This window comes from Carcharodon carcharias, chromosome 18 (assembly GCF_017639515.1).
Source record: "Carcharodon carcharias isolate sCarCar2 chromosome 18, sCarCar2.pri, whole genome shotgun sequence".
Classification (NCBI taxonomy): Eukaryota; Metazoa; Chordata; class Chondrichthyes; order Lamniformes; family Lamnidae; genus Carcharodon; species Carcharodon carcharias.
The window spans coordinates 12,280,890-12,307,321 of NC_054484.1; the positions used below are offsets into that span (position 1 = coordinate 12,280,890).

Below are 26,432 nucleotides of genomic sequence, written 5' to 3' on the forward strand. Positions count from 1 at the left end.
GAGAGGACACATTATGCAATGCAGAGTAAGGGAGAGGACATATATAATGCAGATTAAAGGGGAGGATGCATGTAATGCACAGTAGGGGAGAGGGCATATTATACAATGCACAGTATGGGCGAGGACACATTATATAACACGGGGTAGAGTAGAAGATGCAATAAACAATGTAGGGAAGGGGAGAGGAAAAGTTATGCAATGCAGGTTAGGGGAGAGTCTCACGTTATAGAATGCAGGATACAGGAGAGGACACAATATACAATGCAGGGTGTGGGAGGATACATATTATGTGCTGGGTCAGGGAGAGGAGACATTATGCATTGCAGAGTAGGGGAGAGGACACGTTGCATAATGCAGGATAGGGATGTGTTCCAAGTTACATGTTGCAGGCTAGGAGATCATGCACATTCTTTATGCAATGACATTGCATGCATATATGACTTGAAATAACATTTTTTAACAATGTATGAATAGTGGTACGATACTTGAGAATTGCTGAAAAAAGAGACATGCTATCGAAGCTTTTTGTCTTGCACTCAGCTGGTTAGCTTGCAAGAAATTACCAACAGTAACAGGGGAGTAACAATACTGCATGAGAGGAGAGTGCTGTTTGGTCAGTGGACTCTGATTGGAGGAGGCATTGCCATGGAGAATGAAGCATGGAACAGTTAACTGCCCAGCTTTGTGCAAATTCAAACCGGGCAGGTTGACTCTGGTCAAGGCATTGCCTGGGGAATTTTGCTTGCAAAACTCAGAAGATAGCCTCCAACATTAGATTTGATTCAGCAATTGGACAACACCTAAGCAATCCTGATTGTGCTAAGCATTACCGAAAACTAATTTAAGATTGTCAGTCAGGCTCACAGTGTGGGTCACTAGGGCCCTGTCCCTTTGCAAACAGAAGGAACATGTCCACACATTACTAAACAACTAAAACAACTTCAACTAAACAAAAGCATATGGAACAGCCATTCCCTGGTTTACTCCCCAGGGCAATGCCTTGACCGATCAGAGTCGACCTGCCCAGTTTGAGTTTGAGCAGAGCTGGGCAATGAACTATTCCATGCTTCATTCTCCATGGTAGCGCCCCCACCAATCAGAGCCCATTTGCTAACCAATCAGTACTGTCTCCTCATGCAATATAAATTGTTGTTCCCCTGTTATGGTTTGGTCATTTCTTGCGAGCTATCCTGATAAGTGCAAGGGGATAAGCTTTGATAAAATATTTCCTTTCTTCAGCAATACTTTTAAGAATTGTATGACTTCAGGTTTGCACTGGTCATGCACGATGCAAATGAATTAAATTCTATCCTGAAATGGGCCTCAATATATGCATTGTGCTCTAATTGTATATTTTAGAAATATTTGGTGAATGTTTAACTCTTATAGACTTTAAGAGAAGTTATCCTGGCTGTTTTATCTGTTGAGCTAGGGTGATAATTGTGGAGGGAAGTGAGTGTCTGAATTTCAGTAGATACTTTCAAACAGAGCTTTTATTCTCTTGCCTTCACATATTTTACTTTTCTCCCCTGATCCTTGTAGCTATCTGTTCCTTTCTCTTGTCCCCCCACCTCCCCCTCAATCTTGAAGTTACAGGCTATTCCTTCCTCCATAGGCCAAACAGATGATCTGTTGCCAGACCCATTGAGAGTTCCAGTTTGTAATCACCCCACAGAAGGGGCCAGAATTCAAGCTGGTTCTCCAAAAAGCCTACCTAGTTGAAACCAAGTACAGTTTCTAGTTCTACTTTACTGATCTCAGCTGGGGTCAGCACCAGGAACTTTGAAGTTGATCTTGGTGACCTCACGCCGAGGAGGGTCCCTGCTCTTGATTGGTGCCTACCAGATTTCATCTTTCTCTTTTTTTTGTATAAGCCTGCTTGTGTGCAATTTTTTTTTTCCCCTCTCCTGTTTGAGGGACGTTCAGGAGACACTGCAAAGTGGAGTGAAATTTACAGAGCTATATTTCTAAAAGGATTGTAAAATATGCCCTGGAAGTTGCAAATGTGGAGCATCAATACCAGCATAGACTAGTTGGGCAGAATGTCAGTTCTGTAAGTTCTCGGCAATTTGTGTGAATGCACTGTCTATAAGGGTGATGGAAGCAGATTCGTTGACAACTTTCAAAAGGGATTTGGATAAATACTTGAAAGGAAATTTTGCAGGACTGTTGAGAGAGAGCACTGGGGCTCTTTCAGTAGCTCTATCAAAGCTCCGCTGCAGGTGTGATGGGCCAAATGGCCATCCCCTGTGCTGTATGTTTCTATATTTGAGTAAGTGACCTAATCGACATGTATTGGTAACTTAAGCATGAAAGAGAGAATTGCATTCAGTGTACACCTGAGCGTTTGTGTACTGCATCATAGGCAGCATGTTGATGTGCACCTAAATTTCCCAGCGACTACCAAGCTCTCACCACTTGCAGGGCAAAATAAAATCACATTTTTTTTTAGATTTTTGTGCATGCTGCCTGTCAATTGCCTTTTAATTTTTATTTACGAAGCCTATAAAACCATTGCTTATTCATTGCTTAATTCATTGTGTAACATTAATTGTTTAAAGATAATTTATAAACCTTTTTGTTTCGAGCTCTTTCCTTATGTGAATATTTTTTAATTTAAAAAATAAAATTAAAAAAAAATTGTTGCGAATTCATATGTTTTGAATAGCTTTATCCATATCTGACCTTTTACCTACGACCCCTTGTTGGCAGGTCATGCTGACCCCAACCATGCAAGGTATTATCATGGCTATAAGTAAAGCCAGGAATGTGTATGACAGACATGGTCCCGAGGCGGGTTTCTTCAAGGTACATACTCCCTTTTATTTCATTCAGTGTGATTGAATGCTGTCTGCTGTTACATATTAAAGCAATATTGAACCCAGCATCGTGCGTTTTATCACAAGGGCTTGTAATGGTCTATTCTGATCAGACACTTAGTATTCACTGGCTCCTTTCTCCCCCATCCCCTTTCCTTCTTTCCTCCCCTTCATTTTTTTTTTCCACTCCCTCCCCTCTGTCTCTTTCTCCCACTTTGTCACTTCCTACCTCTGGCTCGCTCATTTTTTTCAATCCTCTTTTTTCATTTCCTCTCATTTCCTTTCTCAGTTTTTCTCACCAACTTTTCCTTGGCTGACTCTTCCACTTTTAAAAAAAAAACAATTCTTCCTGCACTGTTCTTTACCTTACCTGCTTCCCTTTTTTGCACCCCCCCCCCCCCAGCCCCTCCTCTCAGTACTGTGAGATTAGAGCATTGCCTCCAGCCCAATGGCCAGTCCTTCAGGCATTTAGTGTAATTTATGCTTAACTACAATTACAGTGTATCCAGCTATACTGTATTTTGTCACCTTTGTGTATAAAGTTACTGGAAAGGGGTGAGTGTTCAGGAATGAGCTTTAAAATCAAGTTCTGCTACCTGCTCCAGCACTGAGTTGACATTTCCCAGTCAGTGTTACTGGGGCTCCAGGATGGTTAAAGTGAAAGGGGATGCACGATCTTTGAGTTCATTATTGCTGTTAGATTACGGGTATATGTTATGCAGTATGCTGATTATTACGATTTGAGGGGCTTTAATAATATTTTTGAAATTTATCCTTCCTTCACGGCCTGAGGTTCTTCTAACTGCGGCAGCTTTGGCTTAAACCTTGTAAGTTTCTGCGATTGAGTGAAACTGTGGTTCAATTGTGTGGTGCACAGAATGTTATTGGAAAGACGGGGCTGTTGTGGGTGTGGGGGGTGATTAATAACTATTTTCCCTACCTTAACCCTACCCATAATCTAGTCTGTATTTTCTAATTCATGTTTTTTTTTCTGCTACTGCTTTTATTCAAGTTTGCACCTCGTTTTTAAACTAAAAGCACAATGAGCACAAAATCTACACACAAGCTGGGAGTTAGGAGGTACTTTCATGCCCAATAAATTGAAACGCTCCATTTTTATTAGAAAATGACTTGGTTTTCTCTAAAACCACTGCCCTCTAACCATTCAACAGAAAAAAAAATGGATGCGGGCATATAGGACATGTAGTTAAATGGCCTCTGACAGTACTGCTTAAATCAGGCTACCAAGATAGAAAGTAAGACTTGAATTTCAATAGCGTGTTTCATGACCTCAGGACATCCTGAAGTTCTTTGCAAGAAGTTAATTACTTTTGAAGTGTAGTCATTGTTCTAATGTTGGAAACTTGGCTATAAACTTTGTGCACAGCGGACTCCCACAAACAGAGATGTGACAATGACCATATCGTCTGTGTTGTTGGTTCCAGGATCAAGGGATCTTTAGCATCCCTTTAGGAGGACAGATTGAGTCTCAGTGTAACGTCTCCTCTGAAAGACAGCATCTCTGATGGCACAACCTCCCTCCGCATTGCACTGGAGTTTCAATCTGGATTTTGTGTTTAAGTCTCTGGAGTGGAGCTTGAGCTTGACTGTGATGCCCTCCACAGTTGCATAGCTTGCTGGCACTTAACAGTTGACATTCAGTGGCCACTTGTCAGAGGGTCACTGATGAATCCCATCCCAAGAAAAGAGGACGAAATTGGCATTGAATTTAAAAATCCACCAATAAGTTGTTTCCCTTTTCTCCTAGTTAATCACATTAGTTTAATTAAGATTAAGAACATTGTTACTGCTGCTCACAGTTAGAATGTTAAAGTGCTTTGTGGAAAGCTTAACCCTAACTCTGTTTAAAGTTAATGATCTTTAAACCTTTTTGCCAGATTTATTATTATACCAGATCTTAATTCAAACAGGGCAGAAACTTATTGTCAAAATCTAACTTTTTGCTCATTGTGGCCTCTATAAATCCTCCTTCTCCGTCCCAACTCAAAAACTGTAGGAATGACACACACAAGATGTTGTTATCAAAACATTCCATCTAACTGAAGGTTATACATCTCAGTTTGTATATGTGAACTGCATTGCTGCTTTTCAACATGCTGCCACCTTATCTCAACCATACCTAATTTCCCTATCAGCAGTGCTACTAATTAGAATAGGTGAGCGATGTTGCCTTTGAGTATATTGTTTGTTTGTTAGTCCACTAATGGCACTGTTCGTTGCAAGGTTGAATCATGCAGAGCAGTGGTTCCAAGGTCTATGCTGATCCCAACTGAGGCGCTGTATTTTGTACCGGGTGCTTCTGGAGTAGAGAAGGCGGAGAGAAATGTCAGCTGGGGGTTCCCACTGACTGATATCCAGTCATTCCTTTTGGAAAGTATGTGTGCATGAACCGAGAACAGAAATGCCTAACAATCAGTGTGTGTTGACACACAGAAAATGGCAATCTGGAGGTGGTACCAGAGGGCTGCTATTGTGTTTCACGCCTCAAAGATTGATGAATGATGATGAGAAGATCTTAGTGGGTGAAGGCATTACCTTGTGCAACTCTACACTGTACAGATCAGAAGGATAGCAGCAGGGACGCCTGTAATGTTGTGTCTTTTAACAAAACCTCAGCAGATTCTCCAAAGCTTGTCAATGTTCTTGATTTTGTAGAATCAAATAGCACAGAAGACGACCAAGGGGTCTGTCGTTCATGTGCCGGCACTTTGATAAAGCTGTTCGATTAGTCCTACTCCCTACTGTTCTTCCCTCATAGCCCTGCAAATTTCTTTCCTTTTCAAACGTGGATCTAATTCACTTTGGAAAGTTAATATTGAATTTGCTTCCACTGCCTTTCATTCATTGCATTCCAGGTCATCATAACTTGCTGTATTTTAAAAAAAACCCTCATTTTCCTCCTGGAGATTTTGCCAGTTTTATTAAATCTGTCCTCTGGTTATTGGCCCTCCTTTCAGTGGAAGCAGTTTCTCCGTAGCTACTGTATCAAAACTCCTCTTTAACCCAAACATCTCTCCCTTTAACCTTTTTTAATCTAAGATTTAATCCCAACCTCTGTTGTCTCTCCACAAAAGTGAGGTTCCTCATCCCTAGCACCATTCTGATAAAATGCCTCTGTACCCACTCCAAGATCTTGATGTCCAAAATTGGACTGCCTGAATTTCTACAGTACTTTTTGTAAGCACGTTACATTCATGCAATTTAAATTCAGACTGAGGTACTCTTGAGTTTCCTGAAATTACCTGAAAAACACAGACAGAATAATACGGCAGGGTAATGAGGTTATTAGTATAATTCTGGTTGGCAAAGCTGCCAGCGATTAGGCCTGCCAACACATAAGATTTTACAGCACAAAAGCATGCCATTTGACCCAACTGGCCCACACAGTTGTTTATGCTCCATGTAAGCCTCCTTACTCTACTTCATCTCACCCTATCAAAGTATCCTTTTATTCCTTTCTCCTTCATGTATGTGTCTAGCATCCCTGAGTTGTGGACATCCCCCACACGTGGAAACATCATCTCCACATCTTCCCTATCAAAATATTTAATCACTTTAAAGATCTCTATCAGGTCCTTGTGATAGGACATTCTGATGTTCATATAAAACTTGTTCAGACGTACCTGCTTCGAAGTAGCATTCCTGCCACACGAGTACCAGACAATGACCACCTCCTACAAGAATTTAATCATTTCTCCTTGACGTTCAGTGGGAGATTCACTGAATGCCCCCTCACCATCAACACCCTGGGGGTCATCGTTGAACAGAAGCTGAACTGGGCCAGCGATATAAATACCGTGGCTACAAGAGCAGATCAGGGGCTGGGAATTCTGTAGGAAGTATTTCGCATGTTGACTCCCTAAAGCCTGTCCACATTCTACAAGGCACAAGTCAGGAGTGTGATGGAATACTCTCCACATGCCTTGATGAGTGCAGTCCTAACAAACTCAAGAAGCTTGACACCACCCAGGACAAAGCAACCTGTTTGATTGGCATCACATCCACCACCTTAAATATTCTCACTCCCTCCACCGGTGTCAGCAGTGTGCACTTTATGCAAGATGAATTGCAGCAACTCATCAAGCCTCCTTCGACAACCCACCACCTCGACTGCCTCGAAGGACAAGGGCAGCAGACGCATGGGAACACCACTGCCTGCAAGCTCCCCTCCAAGCCGCACACCATCTTGACTTGGAACTATTTTATCGTTCCTTCACTGTTGCTGGATCAAAATCCTGGAACTCCCTCCCTAACAGCACGGTGGATGTACCTACACCAGATGGACTGCAGTGGTTCAAGAAGGCGGCTCACCAGCACCATTAAGGTCAATTAGGGATGAACATTAGAAATAGCCAGCGCTGCCTACATCTTATGAAAGAATAAATAAAAAACAACTTCATTGCAGTCTCTGTAAAATCAAGCTTACGTGTGTCACTGCACAGCATAAAAACTAGTTTTTGACACAAGACACATCCAGGACATTCTTCGTCCGATCGTTTTTTATTCCCTTCTGTCAGGAGGACATTGAAATAGAATTCCACAGATGACTTTCATTAACAAGAGTTCATTCTCCATGCATAAACTAGAAAATAAGTATTGATGAACTGTTCCAATTGCATCACAACAATGAAAATGAGATTTGACAGGATAGGCACAGAGAAACTATTTCCTCTGGTGGGACAATCCTGGTCGGGGGTGGGGGTGGCATAAGCTTCAAAGTAAAGCTAGGCCATTTAGAAGTGAATTCAGGAAGTACAGAAAGGAAAGTAGAAATTTGGAATTCACTCCCTCAAAAGGCTTTTGGCCCTGGGTCAATTGAAATTGTCGCTGCTGAAGCAGATTCAGGTTAGGTAACAAGTATTGAAGAATTTGGAGAAAAGGTGGGTAAAGAGATTGAGGCGTAGATCTGCTATTGTCTAATAGATATGCCTCGTCTTGATCCTTGCTCAAACTCCACACATGTCGTTTCTTGGAAGAATCAGTGGATGGCGATCAGTTTCACTGTCGATCCATGGACGCATGACCTGTGCTATCAGGCCACACTTGGGACTTGCTTCAGATGTTAGCCTGGGACATCTGCTCTGTATGGCTGCGCTTCACCACATCAGTCAATTGAGTCACCTGGAGAGCTAAAGGTTGGGTTGCATATGCCTGCAGGGGTTCGTCCAATGTACTCACCCATTCCAACAGGAGAATATGGAATGTGAAACTACAGTAGCATAGTTCAATATTGAACTCAAAAACTGGTTCACCTGAAAGCATGTAACCCTTCCCGAGAAAATGGAAATATTTGATAGCCACATGTTTTCCTTGTGTGTACTGTTTGTGATCGTTTTGGGACGCACATTGAATGCAGTTGCATGAACGGCAGTGAGCCGGTCCTTTAACATGTTTTAAAAGGTGAACCCCTCAAATTCAGTTCCTAACGGCAAACCTTTTAAGGAGCAATCCAGTTGAGTTCTTGTTTCAGTTGTAAAGCTTGAGGTTTGAGATTCTGAATTGATTATACTGTCCCATTAGCACTCTTACATGATTCCTCGTTACTCAGTGTGATTTTTAAAAAATTTTGGTGCAGTATCATAAATCATCCGACAGGGCTGAAAAAAGCGGAAGCGACCAAGACATTTGAAAATTGTTGGTGGGGGGTGGTGAATTTATTGACCTAGTTAATTATCCTGTAGTGATCTCCTCAGCGTACAATGGAGGTAATGAATGGAAACAAGATGAATTGCTTTCCATCCTCCCTTTCCACTTCTGCCTCCGAATAACTGGGAAGCAATCCCAAAGATGTTGTGCATGTCCAAGCTAGTGGCACGAAGACCATTGGCAGCAAGCTTGGAGCAAGCAACTGGTCTGCCCCTCTGTCCCACCAATTCATTAGGAGAGAGGGGTTGAGAAAAGCCTTAAAAAGGATGGATGAACCACTAAAATAGTGGAATTGAGAGAAGGAAGTAATTCTGGCAATAAAGGTTGAAAGTTAGGATTTTTGGATGCTATATTTTACTTGTTCTCTCCTCTCCTAGGGATTTGACCCTTTGTTGAGGCATGGCTACATCGTACTAAGGCATCATCCAGTGCCTTTGCCCACGTAGCCATTCATTATGGGTGACTTCCAACGGTGAGAGTTGGCAAGCAATTTGATGACAAGACACATTCAGCTGAGGCTACTAATGTGCTCAGCCAGCTTGTGATTGATCATGGGGGCCTCAAGTGTCTATTCCTTCTCTCTCCCCACCCCTTCCACCTATAAGCCATTGTGATTGAGGTTAATTAGAACACCCCAACCAAGCTCACAAAGTGGAAATCAAACCCTAAGCCCTCTTTTTCTGTCTGAATGAACAGGCTATTTAGCTACTCAACTCACACCCAACAGGGGATCCATTTAAGGTTGGGATGTAGCTGTTCGCCGTTAGGTAATGGATTTGTCTTTACTGCGTAGCTTTGGCAGATCCTTGCAGTTTTTTTTTCCTTTGAATGTTACCAAGAGCCCCCACAGTCAGCGCTATGTGACATCTCAGAGCAGTGACAACGTTCTCTGAATACATTTCCAGAGGGTTCTTTGTCTCTCCAGGCTTTCACAGCGGAGTACTCCCGTTTGGTTAGGCTGGCCCAGGAAGATACCACACTGGAGAACGATAACCGGTTAAAACATGTGGTGGTCTATTTCCTACACAACGAGGCACCAAAGAAGATCATCGAGCGGACACTCTTGGAGCAGTTTGCAGATCGGAATCTCAATTTTGATGAACGGTAACAAGCGATTTTTTTTGTTGGCATAAGAGTAAAATAAGTGCCCCTCAGGACTTCAGGATGTTGTAAAGTGATTTACAGCCAATTAATTACTTTTTAAGTTTAGCCATTGTTCCAGTATAGGAAATGAGGTGTCCAGTGTGCAAGATCCCTCATGCAGCAAGGTGATAATGACCAGATAATCAACTTTTTTTTCTGATGATAGTGAGGAATAAGTATTGATCAGGACACTGGGTAGGTCTCCGCTACTTTTTATTCACACTAGTGGAATGGGATCTTTTATGTCCCCCCTGAGAGGACAGAAGGGCTATCCGTTCAACATCTCATCCAAAAGATGTCACCCCAGCTGTGCAGCGCCCACTCAGGACTGGCACTGGGAGTGTCACTGTTGATTAGGTGCACCAGTCTCTAGAGTGGGACTTAAACCCATGACTTCTGACACAGAGGCATAAGTGCTACCCACCAAGCCACAGCTGATGCTAAAAGTCAAGTGGAGAATACGGGCAACGATCCTGATAATGCTCACATGCCAAGTGTGTTTACTTGGCCGGTTATGAGCCAAGCCACGTGGGTTGAAGCACAGCCTGATTCAACGTGCAGCTAAACCGACCGCTAGGCCTTGGGTTCCTCTCTCAGTCCGTGCCGAGTTGGGTTAATTCCAGCCATATATAGTTACGATGTTGGGGGTGGAGGAATAGAGGGACCTGGATGTATGTGCATAAATCATTGAAAATGGCAGGACAGGTTGAGAGAGTGGTTAATAGAGCATATAAAGGGCATAGAGTACAACAGCAAGGAGATTATGTTGAATTTGTATCAGTCACTACTTTGGCCTCAATTGAAGTATTGCATCCAGTTCTGGATGCCACACTTTAGGAAGGATTTGAAGGCATTAGAGAGGATGCAGAAAAGAATCATGAGAATGGTTCCATGGATGTGGAACTTCAGTTATGAAGATAGATTGGAGAAGTTAGGACTGTTTTTCTTAGAGAAAAAAAGATTTAGGGGAGGTTTGATAGAGGCATTCAAAATCATGTGGGTCTGGACAGAGGGAGAAATTGCTCCCACTCGTGAAAGGATCAAGAACAAGAGGGCACAAGTTTAAAGTAGTTGACAAAAGAAGCTAAAGTGACAGCAGGAGAAACTTTTTTTTACACACGAGTGGCTAGGGTCTGGGATGCACTGCCTGAGAGCGCAGTAGAGGCAGGTTTTATTGAAGCATTCAAAAGGGAATTAGACTAATCTGAAAAGGAAGAAGATGATGGTTACAGGGAGAAGATGGGGGAATGGTACTAGGTGAGTTGCCCATCTGGAGAGCTGGTGCAGACATAATGGGCCAAATGGCCCCCTTCTGTGCCGTAGCTTCTGAGAGGATAACACAGCAAGGGTCAGTGACATCAGGAGATGAAAGGCTGAAGAATCTGAATCATGGTTTTTGTGTGTGTCCCACTTGCATGATATCCCTTCTTCAGTCTTCTGGATATCTTAAACTGAGCTGGCACTAATTCAAATTCTTAGCATCTTATATTGAACATTGGTTCGGAATGCAAAAGACCCCCCCTCCACCCTTCTCCAACCCTTGACATTTAATCGGACCTCTTCAACTTCCAATGACCTTCTACTCATGGAACCTTAAATAAAGAACAAGTTGACAATTATTTATGACCTGTTGTTAAGCTAAGAACTCATTAATTACTTTTATCTCTGCTGAGTTACCACATTAACTCTGCAGTGGATCAGTTGGTCAGTTCGTAAAAGCACAGGCTACTGTGGAATCTGAATCATACCGACCAACGGATTCCCAGGTCAGGTCCTGGTCTGTGGTGCGTTAACTGACCTCTCAGTGTGATCTGTCTAAGGCATTCAGACCAGCAGATGCCAAGACTTTCCAACAAGACATGCCTTCGCTGGTGGTGAGAAGGGCCCTCCTTGTCAAATCCTTCATGCAGACCTGAAATGTAAATGAAGATGCAATCTACATTGTCAGTGGAGTGAGCGAGGAACCCTAGAGTGCCATGTGCTGAATTTAACCAAATTAATCTGTAATGTGCTTTACATACTGTCACACTTGAATTGTGCTGTGATGTATCATTAGACATTTTATGAATTAAGTATATTTTTGGAAAAAGCAATTCAATCCAGGAGAGAGAAAAAAAAAATCAGGCTGCATTCCTGCACTTAATCATAAGCCAGTGACCCTGTGCTGCAGAGTGTTAAGTGTCTGAATGTCAGCCGAAGACAAGCTGGAGTTAGCTGTGACGCTGCTGATAATGTCCAGGCTCATTCAGGCAGAATGACCACTTGACCTGACATTCTGAAGGTCACCTGGCACCTGTGAAAAAGCAAACTGGAGGGATTTAGGTAAGGAAGGAGAGGGGACAAAAAAAAAAATCACCACTTTAATCAATATCAATCATTAGATTTGCAGATGGTCATAAGCATAGTAAAGGAAATCGATATCAGATTGGCTTGGATAATAGCAATTCCATCTCAGTGAGGAGCCTGTGGGCTCAAACCCTGCTGCAGGCTTTGAGTATAATCTGGGCCAACATGCTGGTGCTGTGCTGAGGGAGTGCTGCTTAATCCCAAGTGCCATCTTTTTACTGACGCATTAAAGTGAGGTCTATTCAGGTGATGTAGGTCCATGTTCAAAGCCCAAGACACCTTTCAAACAGGATCAGGGTTGGAGGAGCAGGGACTGCTGCTCTTGCTCAACCAGTATCAGCAAATAAAGTTTCTTTTCTTACAGATGTTTAAAATGATGGGCAGGAAACAGCTAGCTGGTCCACCAAGCCTAATCAATGCTCATGATGGTTGGAGCATCATTACCAGAAATTTCATACTATACCCCCCCCCCCCCCCAACCTCACCAACCACCCTCCCCATTTGCCCCTTTCAACCAACAGCAATCGAGCAATCTCATGCAAGAGACGTAAAACCTGAGGAAAAGATCCCAGGCTGATAAAACATAGAAAACTGAGACTTAAGTTTATATGACTCCCTTTGCAACCTTGGGAAACCCCAAAGTGCTTCACAGCCAATGAAGCACTTTTGAAGTGTACCGTTATTATGCAGAAAATGTGACGGCCAATTTACACACAGTAAGCTCATACAAGCATCAACATGGTGGCCAGATAACCTGGTTTGGTGGTGTTGATTGAGGCATAAATATTGGCCAGAAATAGTGTCGTGGGACCTGTAAGGGCAGAGGTCATCTTAACGCCTGATCTAAATTGTAGTATGTCTGACAATGTGACATCCCTGTCAATACTTTACTGGGTGTGTTGGTCTAGGTTTTTGTGCTCAAGTCTCTGGAGTAGGACTCCACAGACCTCTAACTCAGAGGTGAGAGTGCTACCCACTGAGCCACAACTGATACAGATGAAAAGAAAAAGAACTTTGGGCAATTCAACCATGACCCCTTCAGTCCAGTTGACATGGACCAAGAGTTTATTACTTATTAATCAATTTACTTTTAATATGACGCGATCTCTGTCCCAGTCAGGAACCAGTCCAGCTCCTCCTTAATTGAGGTGATAGAGTCAACCCCCAACCACACTAGCTTCTATGTTTGCTTACAAAAGAGTGCCTGCATTCCAGGACTTTTCAGCTGTAATAAAGTACTTTGAGATGTCTCTGAGGGATATGATGAAGCATTGAATAAGTGCCAGTTTTTCTATTAGTGTTGCCATTAACAAGAGTACCCTGATCAGTAAAGGGTGAGACAAGGACAGAAGTAAGAAAGAGTCTTGGTTCAGAAGATCAGGAAGTTGAATCAGTATGGGTAGAGATTAGGAATAACAAGGGTTAGAAAAACTGATGGGAGTAGTTTATAGGCGCCCTAACAGCAGTTATACCGTTGGAAAGAGCATTAAGCATCAGACTGGAAAGTAGCAAATATTATTCAAGGAGGGAGGGAGGCAGAAAGCTATAGGCCAGTTAGCTTGATGTCTGTTGTTGGGAACATGTTAGAATAAATCATTAAGGAGGTTATAACTGGGCTCTTAGAAAAACTCAAGGTAATCCGGAAGAGTCAGCATGGTTTTGTGAAAAGAAAATCACGTTTAACCTATTAATTAGAGTTCTTTGAAAGAATAGCATGCACTGTGGATAAAAGGGAACTGTAGATGTGCTGTACTTGGATTTCCAGAAGGCATTTGATAAGGTGCCACGTCAAAGGTTATTGCAGAAAATGAAAGCTCATGGTATGAGGGGTAACATATTAGCATGGATAGAAGTTTGGCTGGCTGGCCTAAAACAGAGAGTATGCATAAATGGGTCACCTTCTGATTGGCAGAATGTGACGAGTGGAGTCCCACAGGGGTCTGTGCTGGGGCATCAAATTTTTACAATTTATATAAATGACTTAGACAAGGGGAGCAAAGACATAGCTAAATTCGCAGATGACACAAAGATAGGAAAGTACGAAAGTGAAATACTGCAGATGCTGGAAATCTGAAATTAAAACAGAAAATGCTGGAAAAACTCAGCAGGTCTGACAGCATCTGCAGCGCGAGAAACAGTCTTAATGTTTTGAATCTGTATGACTTATTCAGAGGTAGGAAAGTATGTTGTAAAGAGGGCATAGGAGTTGCAGATGGATATAGATAGATTGAGTGAGCGGGCAGAAATCTGGCAGATAGAGTATAATGTGGAGAAATGTGAAGTTGTTCACTTTGTCAGGAAGAATAAAAAAGCAGAGTTATACTTAAATGGAGAATGACTGCAGAACTCCGAGGTGCAGAGGGACCTAGGTTTTCTAGACCATGAGTCACAAAAAGTTAGCATGCAGGTACAGCAAGTAATTAAGAAGGCTAATGGAATGCTTATCCTTTAGTATGAGAGGAGTTGAACATAAAAGTAAGGATGTTATGCTTCAATTATACAGGGCATTGGTGAGACCACACCTCGAATACTGTGTGAAGTTTTGGTCTCCTTATTTAAGGAAGGATGTAAGTGCATTGGAGGCGGTTCAAAGGAGGTTTACTAGATTTTTACCCAGAATGAATGGGTTGTCTCATGAGGAAATGTTGGACAGACAGGGCTCATTTCTGCTGGAGTTTAAAAGAGTGAAGGGTGACTTGATTGAGGTGGATGTGGAAAGGATGTTTCCTCTTATGGATGAGTCCAGAACTTTGAGGCACTGTTTTAAAAAGAGGGGTCACCCTTTTAGGACGGAGATGAGGAGAAATTTTTTCTCCAAAGGTTGTGAGACTTTGGAACCCTCTGCCTCAGAAGGAGGTGGAGGCGGAGTCATTGAGTATTTTTAAGATGGAGGTAAATAGATTCTTGTTAGGTCATGGAATCAAAGGTTACCCTGAGTGGATGGGAATGTGGAATTCAAAACACAAGCAGATCAGCCATTATCTCATTGGATGGCAGGGCAGGTTCGAGGGGCCAAATGGCCTACTTCTGCTCCTAATTTGTGCGTTTGTATATATATATATTCATAAATAATTGGAGCTTAGTTATTAAACAATAAAGGCAAGGCAATAATCGTGAGCAACTTTAGTCTTCACACAGACTGGACAAATCAAGTTGGCAAATATAGCTTGGAATATGAGTTTGTAGATTGCTTGCATGATGGTTCCATGAGACAAACGTGGGAGCAACCAGGGACAAAACTGTTTTAGATCTAATATTGTTCAATGAGGCACATTTAATTAGTAATCTCATTGTAAAAGATCCTCTTGGGGGAAAAGCTATCTTAACACAACTGAATTTCATTTTAAGTTTGAAAACGACACATTCCAGCCCCAAACAAGAATCTTAAACAGAGCCAATTACATTTGAGGAGACAGCTGCCGAAGGCTGATTGGGTAAATAAGTATGGTGAACAGTAAACAGTGGTTAACATCTAACAAAATAATTCAGAATGTTCAACAAAAATACATTTAATTGAAAAGCAAAAATTCAGGAAGAAAGATCCATCCGTGGCTTAAAAGGGACTAGAAGCCAGCAAACCGCCGGGATCTGATGGCTTCCATCCAAGAGTTCTAATTGCAACCTTATATTAATTAGTCAAGGAGACCGAGTGTAATGTATGTAGGTTTGCTGACAATACAAAGATAGGTAGGAATATAAGCTGTGAGGAGGACACTGAGCTGCATTTTAGTGGTGGGGTCGGGTGGCTTCCCCCAGCCTCCCCTCAGGAAAGTTGGCTGGAAGATGACTCACTCTGTGCAAGCCCACCCTGCAGGCATAAGACGCTGCGGGTGGGCTAATTTGGCTCACATTCCGCCCTTCACTGGGGAGGAAGCCCCACCCTTGGGAACTGACGGCCAATCTATTTGGGTGCTGTGACTTCAAGCAGCCCCAGGAAGAAGGCCCAATGGATCTCGGGGTGAGGTAAGTCTGGGGTATTGGACGTGGAGGGTTTAGCCAACATTGGGAAGGGAGTGCAGGGTGGGTGGGGGAGGTGGGTTTTGGAGAGCAGGCGGGTAGGAAGGCGGGGGCTACGCCCCGATGCGCAAAGGGCAGTCCCCAAAGATAGTACGTCCCCTTCCTTCCTCACCTTTTAAAAACATTTTTAAAGAAACAGCCTGCCCACTCCCGCTCGACTTCCCACGCCAACAGAATTAAGACATGTGCAGCATATTATGGAGGTCAGTTGGGCCATAAGATGTAGGAGCAGAAGTTGGGCATTCTTCCCATTGAGTCTGCTCTGCCATTCAATGGGATCATGGCTGATCTGATAATGCTTAACTCCATTTTCCTGCCATTTCCCCATAACCCTTGAAGAATCCCTTACTGATTAGAAATCTGTCTTTCTCGGCCTTGATTGATCTTTAATTACTTATTTACATATGACAGGTGGGCTGCTAATTTCGGCGCCAGCCCACCTACCATGTTATGCGGGTGAACTCAGGGTTAGGTGAGAAAATGATCGGCTGGGCCGAAAACACACCTGGGGCGGGGGTGCATGTGGCAGATAAAATCCAGCCCAAAGAAGCTACAAAGAGATGTAGATGAGTTAAGTGAATGGACAACAAGGTGGCAGATGGGGTATAATGTGAGGTTATTCACTTTGATCATGAGAATAGAAAAGCAGAATATTTTTTAAAAGACATGAAGCGTCCGTTGATGTTCAGAGAGACTGGGGTGCACTCATACAAGAACCACAGAAAGTTAGCATGCAGGTATAGCAAGCACTTAGGAAAATAAATGGCATTTTGGCCTTTATTGCAAGGAAATTGGAGTACAGGAATCAAGAATTCTTGCTACAATTACGGAGGGCTTTGGTGAAACCATGCTTGAAGTACCGTGTGCAGTTTTTGGTCTCAATTTCTAAGGAAGGATGCACTTGCCTTGGAGGTGGTAGAGCGAAGGTTCACTAGATAAGTCCTTGGGATGAGAAGGTTGTTCTATGATGAGAGGCTGAGCAAATTAGGCCTATACTCTACTGAGTTTGGAAGAATGGGAAGTGATCTTAAGGGTGCTTGACAGGGCAGATACTGCAAGTTTGTTTCTGCTGCCTGTGGAATCTAGGACATGGCGGCACAGACTCGGGATAAAGAGTCAATCATTTAGGACTGGGATGTAGAGAAATTTCTTCACTCACAGTGTTGTGATTCTTTGGAATTGTATATCCCAGAGGGTTGTGGATGGTTCATTGCTGAATATATTTAAGGCTGAGATAGGTTTCTGGTCTATTACGGAATCAAAGGACATGGGGAGCGGGTGGGAAAGTGATGTTGAGGCCAAAGATCATTCAGTGGTGGAGCAGGCTCAAGGGATTGTGTGATCTTCTCCTCCTATTTCTTCTATTCTTACATTTGCTTTTGAAATGCAAGCTAATTCCATTCATAATTTGTTTCAGGTGTCGCAGTGTAATGAAAATTGCTCGGGCCAAACTTGAGCTGATCAAACCTAAAGAAGTCAACATGGAGGAATACGAGGTAAGTGAGGTAAAAATATCAGAAGCTCCCCAAAGGGTTTCCGATATCTGCCTCTTGGATGGAAACCTGAAGTGGTTTTTATAAATGCTTATAAATGAAAACATTGACTCTAGCCTGGAAACCGTTTGTTGGCACTTTGTGAGGTTTGAGCAGTTTTCATGTGTGAGCATGGTTAGTTACATGGAATATACGGTACAGAAACAATCCATTCGACCCAACTAACATATGCTGGTGTTTATACTCTATGCCAATCTATCTACCTTATCTCAGCCTTTGTGTATCATTCGAGTCCCTTTTTCCCCATGCGTTTGTCTACTTTTCCTTTGAAAGCATCAAGTCTTTTTTTCCTTTATTTTTTTCATGGGATGTGGACGTTGCTGGCAAGGTTTGTGCTGTCCATCCCATGTCCATCCCAATTGGAGTGGCTTATTAGGACATTTCAGAAGGCAGTTAAGAGTTAACCACATTGCTGTTAATCTGGAGCCACATGTAGGCCAGATGAGGTGAGGAGGACAGATGCCCTTCTCTGAAGGGTTTTAGTGAATGAGATGGCTTTTTACAACAACGCTGGTAGTTGTCATGGTCACCATTAATGACACTAGCTTTATTTTTCAGATTTTTTTTTTCATTAATTGAATTTGAATTCCACCAGCTGCCATGGTGGGAATTGAACCCATGTCCCCAGAGTAATGGCCTGGGCCTCTGGATTACTACTCCATTACCACTATCTCTCAATTTTGCCTTAACACCAAACACCCAACCACCCCCCATTGCGTTAGCCACTTCCAGTGGGAGCAAGTTCCTTATTCTAACTGTTCTCTGAGTAAAGAAATTTCTGCATGTTTTCCTATTGGATTTATTAGTGACTGCCTTCTATGTATAGCCCCTAGTTTTGGATTGTCTCAAGTGGAAACAGTCTCTCCACATCTACCCTATCCAACCTTTCACAATTTTAAGGACCCCTATCAGGACATGAGACATAAGTAAAAAGAAGAAATCTTTATCTAATATTACAATTTTAAACAGATTTTATTCTTAAATTTTAGTTCTTTTTTAAAATGCAAGACCAAGCAATGATATTTTTAAAATAATGAATATCAAAATTTGTACGTATTTGTATATCTGCCGAACTATGAAATGGAGCATCACAATTCAGTTAATGGCTCAAAATACGTTTATTGGACAATTATTAAATATTATCTGTCTATTTGAATGGTGGCTTCACATCCTGGCCTTCCCCAGGTCAATCATCTGACACAAGTTACTGGATGGTTCTTAGAAGCAAGCGGTAAGCTAAGGCCAATTGTACCCACACCACAGTTTGGGCACAGAGGTTTTATGAAGGAGGTTGAAATAACTGGCAGCAAGCAGGAGTGTCCAAGAGCAAAATGGAGACAAAAGGCCAAAGAGGAGGTTTATTTCAGGTCAGGAGAACTATGCTGGAGGTCTCAGAGGGCAGATGTGTAAGAATTGAAGGAGAGCTCTGGGGATAGCCAAGTGTTAGAGGAACCAGGGGTAAATAAGGTAACCAATTTGCTAACTGGTAGTTGGATCAGGTACCACCTGCTGTGTATGACCAAGTTACAAATTTCATTTCATCTGCTTAGCCATGGGTGGAGCTGAGGTGAGTTTGGTTAAGAGTTAATGACTGTTTAATAGCATCTTGTACCTAAGATAATGTTTGCCACAAAATGGGAGTTGAGTAGATAGGCAGCATTGTGTTAACACTTCACCATGTTAGCTGGATTTTATTTGCAACAAGTAACTTCATTCGTTCCTTGCATTTTTGTCTAATTTAAAATATGTAGGTTGATGAACACGAAGATTGTGTAAATCTCTCCTGCGGCACTTCACAGACCTACATTTGTCTTGCCGATTTCATTTAATCAAGGAGCTTGGGAGTCAGGGCCAAGTGCAGATAGAAACATAGAAGATAGGAGCAGGTAATTCAGGTAACTCTGAGCCTGCTCCGCCATTCAATATGATCATGGCTGATCCTCTATCTCACCGCCATACTGTCGCTCTCTCCCCATTCCCCTTGTTCATCACTGAATTGAAGATTAGGAGAAAAGATGAGCTAAGTCAAGCAACTGGGTTTAGTTGATACTAAGCTGAAGTTGAAAAACTATACTGTAGATGTAAGGAGAAAGAGAGAGCTGATGGAGGGAAGATGACCCACCGGTTTCTGTTCATGGGAAAAAATGAGAGTAAGAACATAGTTTGATTACACTGCATTTGCAAGAGACAAAGAAAGTCTGGCATTTATATAGATACTTAAACAACCTCAGGACATACCAAAGCATTTTACAGCCAATAAAGCGCTCTTGAATAAAAACAAAAAAACTGCGGATGCTGGAAATCCAAAACAAAAACAGAATTACCTGGAAAAACTCAGCAGGTCTGGCAGCATCGGCGGAGAAGAAAAGAGTTGACGTTTTGAGTTCTCATGACCCTTCGACCGAACTCAAGTCAGTTCGGTCGAAGGGTCATGAGGACTCGAAACGTCAACTCTTTTCTTCTTCGCCGATGCTGCCAGACCTGCTGAGTTTTTCCAAAGTGCTTTTGAAGTCTAGTGACTGTTGTCTTGTTGGGACCGTGGCAGCCAATTTGCACATAGCAAAGTCCTACAAACAGCAATGATGTCATGACCAGATAATCTATTTTAGTGATATTGTTTGGGACTGGGGTGGTGCTCTCCTCAAGCCCCCAATTCAGTTTCTGTTGAAAATGATCTCACTTTGGACATTTGACAGAAGGTGTTTGTGGGTTGCGCTTAATAATGCTGAATTGTCCCTTCTTTCCTATGGCTGTCCTGGGCACCCTAGTTTAAAGTGGCAAATGGAAATGCTTCTTGAGGCTCACTTATATGAGGAGCAGGTAAAGCTTGAAATCAGGGTGTCTATATATAACTGTAAATAAGGCAACTGTGGTGCAAAGCATGGAGCAACGTGGACATGATCTAAGTGTTTCTCTGTTAATATGAATTACATTTTGATTCTTGGCTTTATAAATAGAGATATGGAGTGCAAGTCCAAATGCAAATCTTTATAGATCACTTGTTAGGTCTCAGCTAGAGGATTGTGTCCAATTCCGAGCACTACACTTTAGGAAGGATATTTCTTTATTTTTTCATGGGATGTGGGTGTCACCAGGAAGGCCAGCATTTGTAGCCCATCCCTAATTGCCCTTGAACTGAGTAGCTTGCTCGGCCATTTCGGAAGGCAGTTAAGTGTCAGCCACATTGCTGTGGGACTGGAGTCACATCCAGACCAGACCAGATGGCAGATTTCCTTCCCTAAAGGACACTAGTGAACGAGGTGGGCTTTTACAGCAATCAATGATAACTGCCATGGTCACCATTAGTCATACTAGCTTTATATTCCAGATTCATTAATTGAAATAAATTCCACCAGCTGCTGTGGTAGGATTTGAACCCATGTCCCCAGAGCATTCGCCTGGGCCTCTGGAGCAGTGCAGAATGATAACAGGCATGGAACTTCAGTGATGTGGAGAAAGCTGGGATTATTCTCTTTAGAGAAGAGAAGATTTAGGGGAGATTTAATAGAGGATGGACGCATTTTTTTTAAATCACAAAAGGGATGTGATACAATTAAAGAAATTAGCATAGAAAGGGAGGAGGTTCTAAGTGGTTTGGCAGGCTTAAAAGTAGATAAATCTCCTGGCCCGGATGAAATGTATCCCAGGCTGTTGAGTGAGGCAAGAGAGGTGATAGCAGGGATGCTGGCAATAATTTTCAATACCTCTCTGGCCACAGGAGAGGTGCCAGAGGACTGGAGGACAGCCAACTTGGTACCGTTGTTCAAGAAGGGAGGAAGGGATAAACCAGGGAACCACAGGCCAGTCAGTCAAACCTCAGTGGTGAGGAAACTATTGGAAGCAATTCCAAGGGACAGAATTAACCTACACTTGGAGAGGCAGAAATTAATCAAGGACATTCAGCATGGTTTTGTTAAGGGGCGGTCATAATTTGATTTAATTTTTAGAAGAGGTGACCAGGTGTGTAGATGAGGGCAACGCATTTGACGTAGTCTACTTGGACTTCAGCAAGGCTTTTGATAAGTTCCCGCATGGGAGACTGATAACGAAGGTAAGAGCCCATGGGATCCAAGGCAGTTTGACAAATTGGATCCAGAATTGGCTGAGTGGCAGGAAGCAGAGGGTGATGGTCGAGGGGTGTTTTTGTGACTGGATGCTTGTATGTCCAGTGGGGTTCCACAGGGATCGGTGTTGGGTCCCTTGCTGTTTGTGGTATATATAAACGATTTAGACTTGAATGCAGGAGGGTTGATCAGTAAGTTCGCAGATGACACAAAAATTGTTGGAGTGGTAAATAGTGAGGAGGATAGTCTTAGATTACAGTAGGATATAGAAGGGCTGGTCAAATGGGCTGATCAGTAGCAAATGGAATTTAATCTGGATAAGTGTGAGGTGATGCACTTGGGCAGGACAAACAAGGTATGGGAATACACGATGAATGATAGGACCCTGGGATGTACCAAGGATCAGAGGGACCTCGGTGTGCATGTCCACCGGTCCCTTAAGGTAACGGGACAGGTAGATAAGGTAGTTAAGAAGGCATATGGGATACTTGCCTTTATTAGCCGAGGCATAGAATATAAGAACAGGACGATTATGCTGGAACTGTATGAAACACTGTTTAGGCCACACCTAGAGTATTGCATGCAGTTCTGGAATCCGCATTATAGGAAGGATGTGATTGTACTAGAGAGAGTGCAGAGGAGATTTACCAGGATGTTGCCTGGGCTGGAGAGTTTTAGTTACGAGGAGAGATTGGATAGACTGGTTATTTTCCCAGGAGCAGAGGAGATTGAAGGGGGACATGATTGAGGTGTATAAAATTGTGAGGGGCATTGATAGGGTAGACAGGAAGGAACGTTTCCCCTTGGTGGAGGGATCAATAACCAGGGGGCATAGATTTAAGGTAAGGGGTAGGAGGTTTAGAGGGTGGTGGGAATCTGGAACTCGCTGCCTGAAAGGATGGTAGAGACAGAAACCCTCATAACATTTAAGAAGTATTTGGATGTGCACTTGCAATGCCTTGGCATAACAAGGCTATGGGCCTAGTGCTGGAAAATGGGATTAGAATAGTTAGGTACTTACGAAGACTCGATGGGCCGAAGGGCCTTTTTCTGTGCTGTAGACCTCTATGACTCTAAAAGGTCCAGAGCAGAGATGAGAATTTTTTTATGCAGCATTTTGATGATATGGAATGTGCTGTCTGAAACGGCAGTGGAAACAGATTCAATAGTAACTTCCAAAAGGTAATTGAATAGATACTCTTGAAAATGAAAAGATTGCAAGGCTATGGGGAAAGAGCAATAGAGTGTCACTAATTGGGTAACTGCTTCAAAGAGCTGGCATAAACACAATGGGCCGAATGGCCTTCTATTTTGTATAATTCAATGATAACGGTTACCTGGTGTATTTTGCATGATAATGATGTCTTTTCACAACAGAAGTAGTGCCGGAGGTTACAATAAGATGGAGGTTACTGCTCTTGATTTATGTCCACATATAGCCCTCATGATTGGAAACCACTGATATTGCAGTCACTGGAGACTTAATGTTCCCTCCAAGCTGCATGGTCGAACAGCAACCCAAGCATTCACCTGCAAGTTGAGCATAAACTGGCCCTTTTAAATTACTGTGGATGTGTAGTCAGGCAGGAAGATTTAAAGGGACCCTTCACTTAAGTCACCTCCACACTTCAGAAAAAAAAGAAAAAAGGTTGTTGGAGACTGAAACTCTGAGCTTTCAAATGCTCCTTCCCCCTAACTTTGGTAGTTGTAACTGTTCATGTGTGCAGTTTGTTACGTGTGCAGGAAGCATTTGATTTGGGTTTTATTTCAGTAACCAACATCTCCAACAAGCTTCCATCAGAGTTTGGCCCTTGGGGAAATAATGAGAGAAAATGACCTCTGTGCCACTTTCTGTTTGATTCATTGTGTAAACAGATTGTAAGCAGCATTTTCAGTGGACCATGGTTGGTTACAACAGCGTACTGGACAAATCCGATCTGCATGATCAAGTTCGCTGTAAGTGTTATGCTGCAGCAAGAAGCAAGAAGTTGAATGTTTATTAAAGGAAGGTGGCAACATTTCAGTAAATTTTTCCCAGCAGATTTATTTGTCATGTTTCCCACCTGTTGTTTAAGGCTTTAATAGACCAGATGGCACTATGTGTCAATCTTGGCTCAGTAGATTGCGTTTTGAGAGTCAGCTGCTGTGAACTCAAGTCCCTACATCCAGACTCTTAAGCATATAATCTAGGCTCACACTCCCAGAACAGTGCTGAGGGAGTGCTACACTCTCAGAGGTACCGTTGTCCTGATGAGACCTTCAACTGAGGTCTCGTCTTGCCTCTTACGTGGATGTAATAATACACACTCTTCACTAGAAGAGCAGAGGAGTTCTCCCAGGCATCTTGGCCATTTATCCCTCAACCAACAACACTAAAACAGTTTATTGATCATTTATCTCATTGTTGTTCATTGGATCTTGTTCTGTGCAAATTGGCTATTATATTGTCCTACATTATTATCGTGACAATTCTCCAAAGAAGCATTTGTATATACTTACTCAGATTCATATAGCACACAAAGAGGCCATTCAGCCTATCCAAACAATCCCACTCCCTTATTCTATCCCCATTGATTTTGGGGGTCCAATTGTCATGGGGCTAGGGCATATTGTCGGCACTTGGGGGTTTTGGAGAACAAGAAGAACAAGGACAGGTTCTGTTTAGGCCTGACGGTGAAAGTCTTGCTCCAATTTCTTATGTTCTTATCGACAGGGTAGATGCAGAAATGTTGTTTCTCCTGGCTGGGGAGTCTAGAACCAGGGGACACAGTCTCAGGATTAGGACTGTGATGAGGAGGAATTTCTTCTCTCAAGAGAGTGGTGAGCCTTGGGAATTCTCAACCTAGAGGGCTGTGGAGGCTCAGCCATTGAGTATGTTCAAGACTGAGATCAATAAATTTATACATATTTAAAATATCAAGGGGTGCAGGAAAGTGGCATTGAGGTAGAAAATCAGCCAGGATCTCGTTGAGGGGCTCGATGACCTCCCCTTGCTCCAATTTCTTTTGTTCTTATTTGGTGGGGATGTTTTGAAATGCAAAGGCAGTCGGGGAAATGTCAGTGAAAGAAAAGGGGTCATTGTCTGGCCAGTAGACAGAAAAGTATAGTGGCACATTAGAGACATTGGTGGAAACTAGTTGAAAATGCAGGCCCACAGAGATTGAGTTTGGGATTACTCTTTCTAACTTTATTTAATGGTGTCCAGAAAGAAACCTTCAGGATGTCCCAAAACATTTTACAGCTAATTGTTAAGTTTATGGGTGACATCAAATTTGGTGCATGAGAGTGAACGATGCTGACTGGTGTGTGATAATCCAATGGAAGCCAGACAGTCTAGGTCACTGGGTGGAGAGCTATCAGATGGAGTTCGATGCAGGGATGTGTAAAGTCATGAGATTAGAAGAATCAAAGAATGCTCAGCACATACTAATGATAAAGTGCTTGAGGCAATGCAGCAGGGTGGAGCTCTGATGGACAGGTCATCGAAACTATTGCTTCACTATCCACAGATGGTCAATAAAACAAAACGTTGCAACATATGGCTAGGGTTTGTAATTTATAAGCCAAAGGAGGTGATTTTGAAACTGCGTCAGCCTGTGGTTAGACCACATCTGGATTACTTGTTTAGGCTTAGTCTCCCTGTTGCCAATTCTAACATGACACTGACAGTACTGAGTTTTAATGTTAAACAGCAACACAAAACACACCATCCAATTAAAAAAAAAAATTAGTAATTCAAGCTAACGTCTGAACATTTTTCAATATTTCAGTCAGTAGCCTCTTCACCCCGACACCTGGGTTTGAATCCAGTCCTGAGTGATAAGGTGAAAAACTCCTTTTTAGAATCATAAAGTAGTACAGCTTAGAAGGAGACCATCCGGCCCATCGATTCTGTTTCGGCTCTTTCAATGAGCAATCCAGTTGGTTCCGCTCCCTGGCTCTTTCCCCATCTCTGCAATTTTTTTCTTCAAATATTCATTCAATTCTCTTTTGAAACCAATCATTATGTAAAAGCTTTACCTCATGTTACCCCTGCTTTTGCCAATTGCCATAAATCTATGCTGTCTGTTTATTGATCCTTCAACCATTAGAAACAATTTGCTTACTCTACTTAAATTCTTCATGATTTTAAACGCCTCTATCAAATCTCCTCTTAGCCTTCTCTGCTCTATGGTGAACAACCCCAGCTTTCCCAGTCTTTCCACATGACTGTAATCCCACATCCCTGGAACCTGTTCTGTAACCTCCGCAAATCCTTCAGGCGCTTCTGAAAGTGTCCAGGTATCAGGCTGAACTAACGTTTTATCTAATTGTTGCAATACAACCTGGAATTTGGGACAATCTCAGTTTGCAACATAAAACCCATCCAGATAGTGCCAGTCTTCCTCAGAGGTTGCAGAATGCAGTAGGAGCTGAATCTACATCTTTCTGAATTGGGAGTGATTAGTACCATTAAGGAAAGAGAGCGTACATGTTTGTACAGTGACTTCAGGTTTCCCCAAAGCACTTCAGAGCTAATGACATACTTTTGGACTATTGTCACTCTTTTAATTGTAGGGAAATGTGGCAGATAGTTACTGCACAGTAAGATCCCACAAACAGCAAGTGGTCAGATAATCCATTTTGCTGATGTATGTGAAAATGGTTGGTGCTCTATTTCTCAACATGATCATCTGTCACTTTGTTGAGCAGAGAATTTACGAATACAAGTGAATTTTTTGTTAGCTTTGGTTTCAGGAAGTCATTTCAATGCAAGTCGTTTGTCCCATTCATGTTGAATTTACAAAATAGTCACTCTGCTCATCGTAGTTAATGGAACAGGG

At 42.5% G+C, this 26,432-nt stretch overlaps 1 protein-coding gene across 5 annotated transcripts in view; it reads left to right on the top strand.

Annotated features, from left to right (window-relative positions):
- usp25 (ubiquitin specific peptidase 25) overlaps positions 1-26,432 on the top strand; it is a 177,189-nt gene that overhangs the window by 119,462 nt on the left and 31,295 nt on the right. For 3 of the 5 annotated variants that reach the window (XM_041210981.1, XM_041210983.1, XM_041210982.1), the window contains 3 exons: positions 2,713-2,808; positions 9,412-9,590; positions 17,410-17,488. In XM_041210981.1, coding sequence (XP_041066915.1) covers positions 2,713-2,808; positions 9,412-9,590; positions 17,410-17,488 — 354 coding nt within the window. The remainder of the gene's footprint in view (positions 1-2,712; positions 2,809-9,411; positions 9,591-17,409; positions 17,489-26,432) is intronic. The other 2 variants (XM_041210985.1, XM_041210984.1) reach the window with 1 other exon arrangement.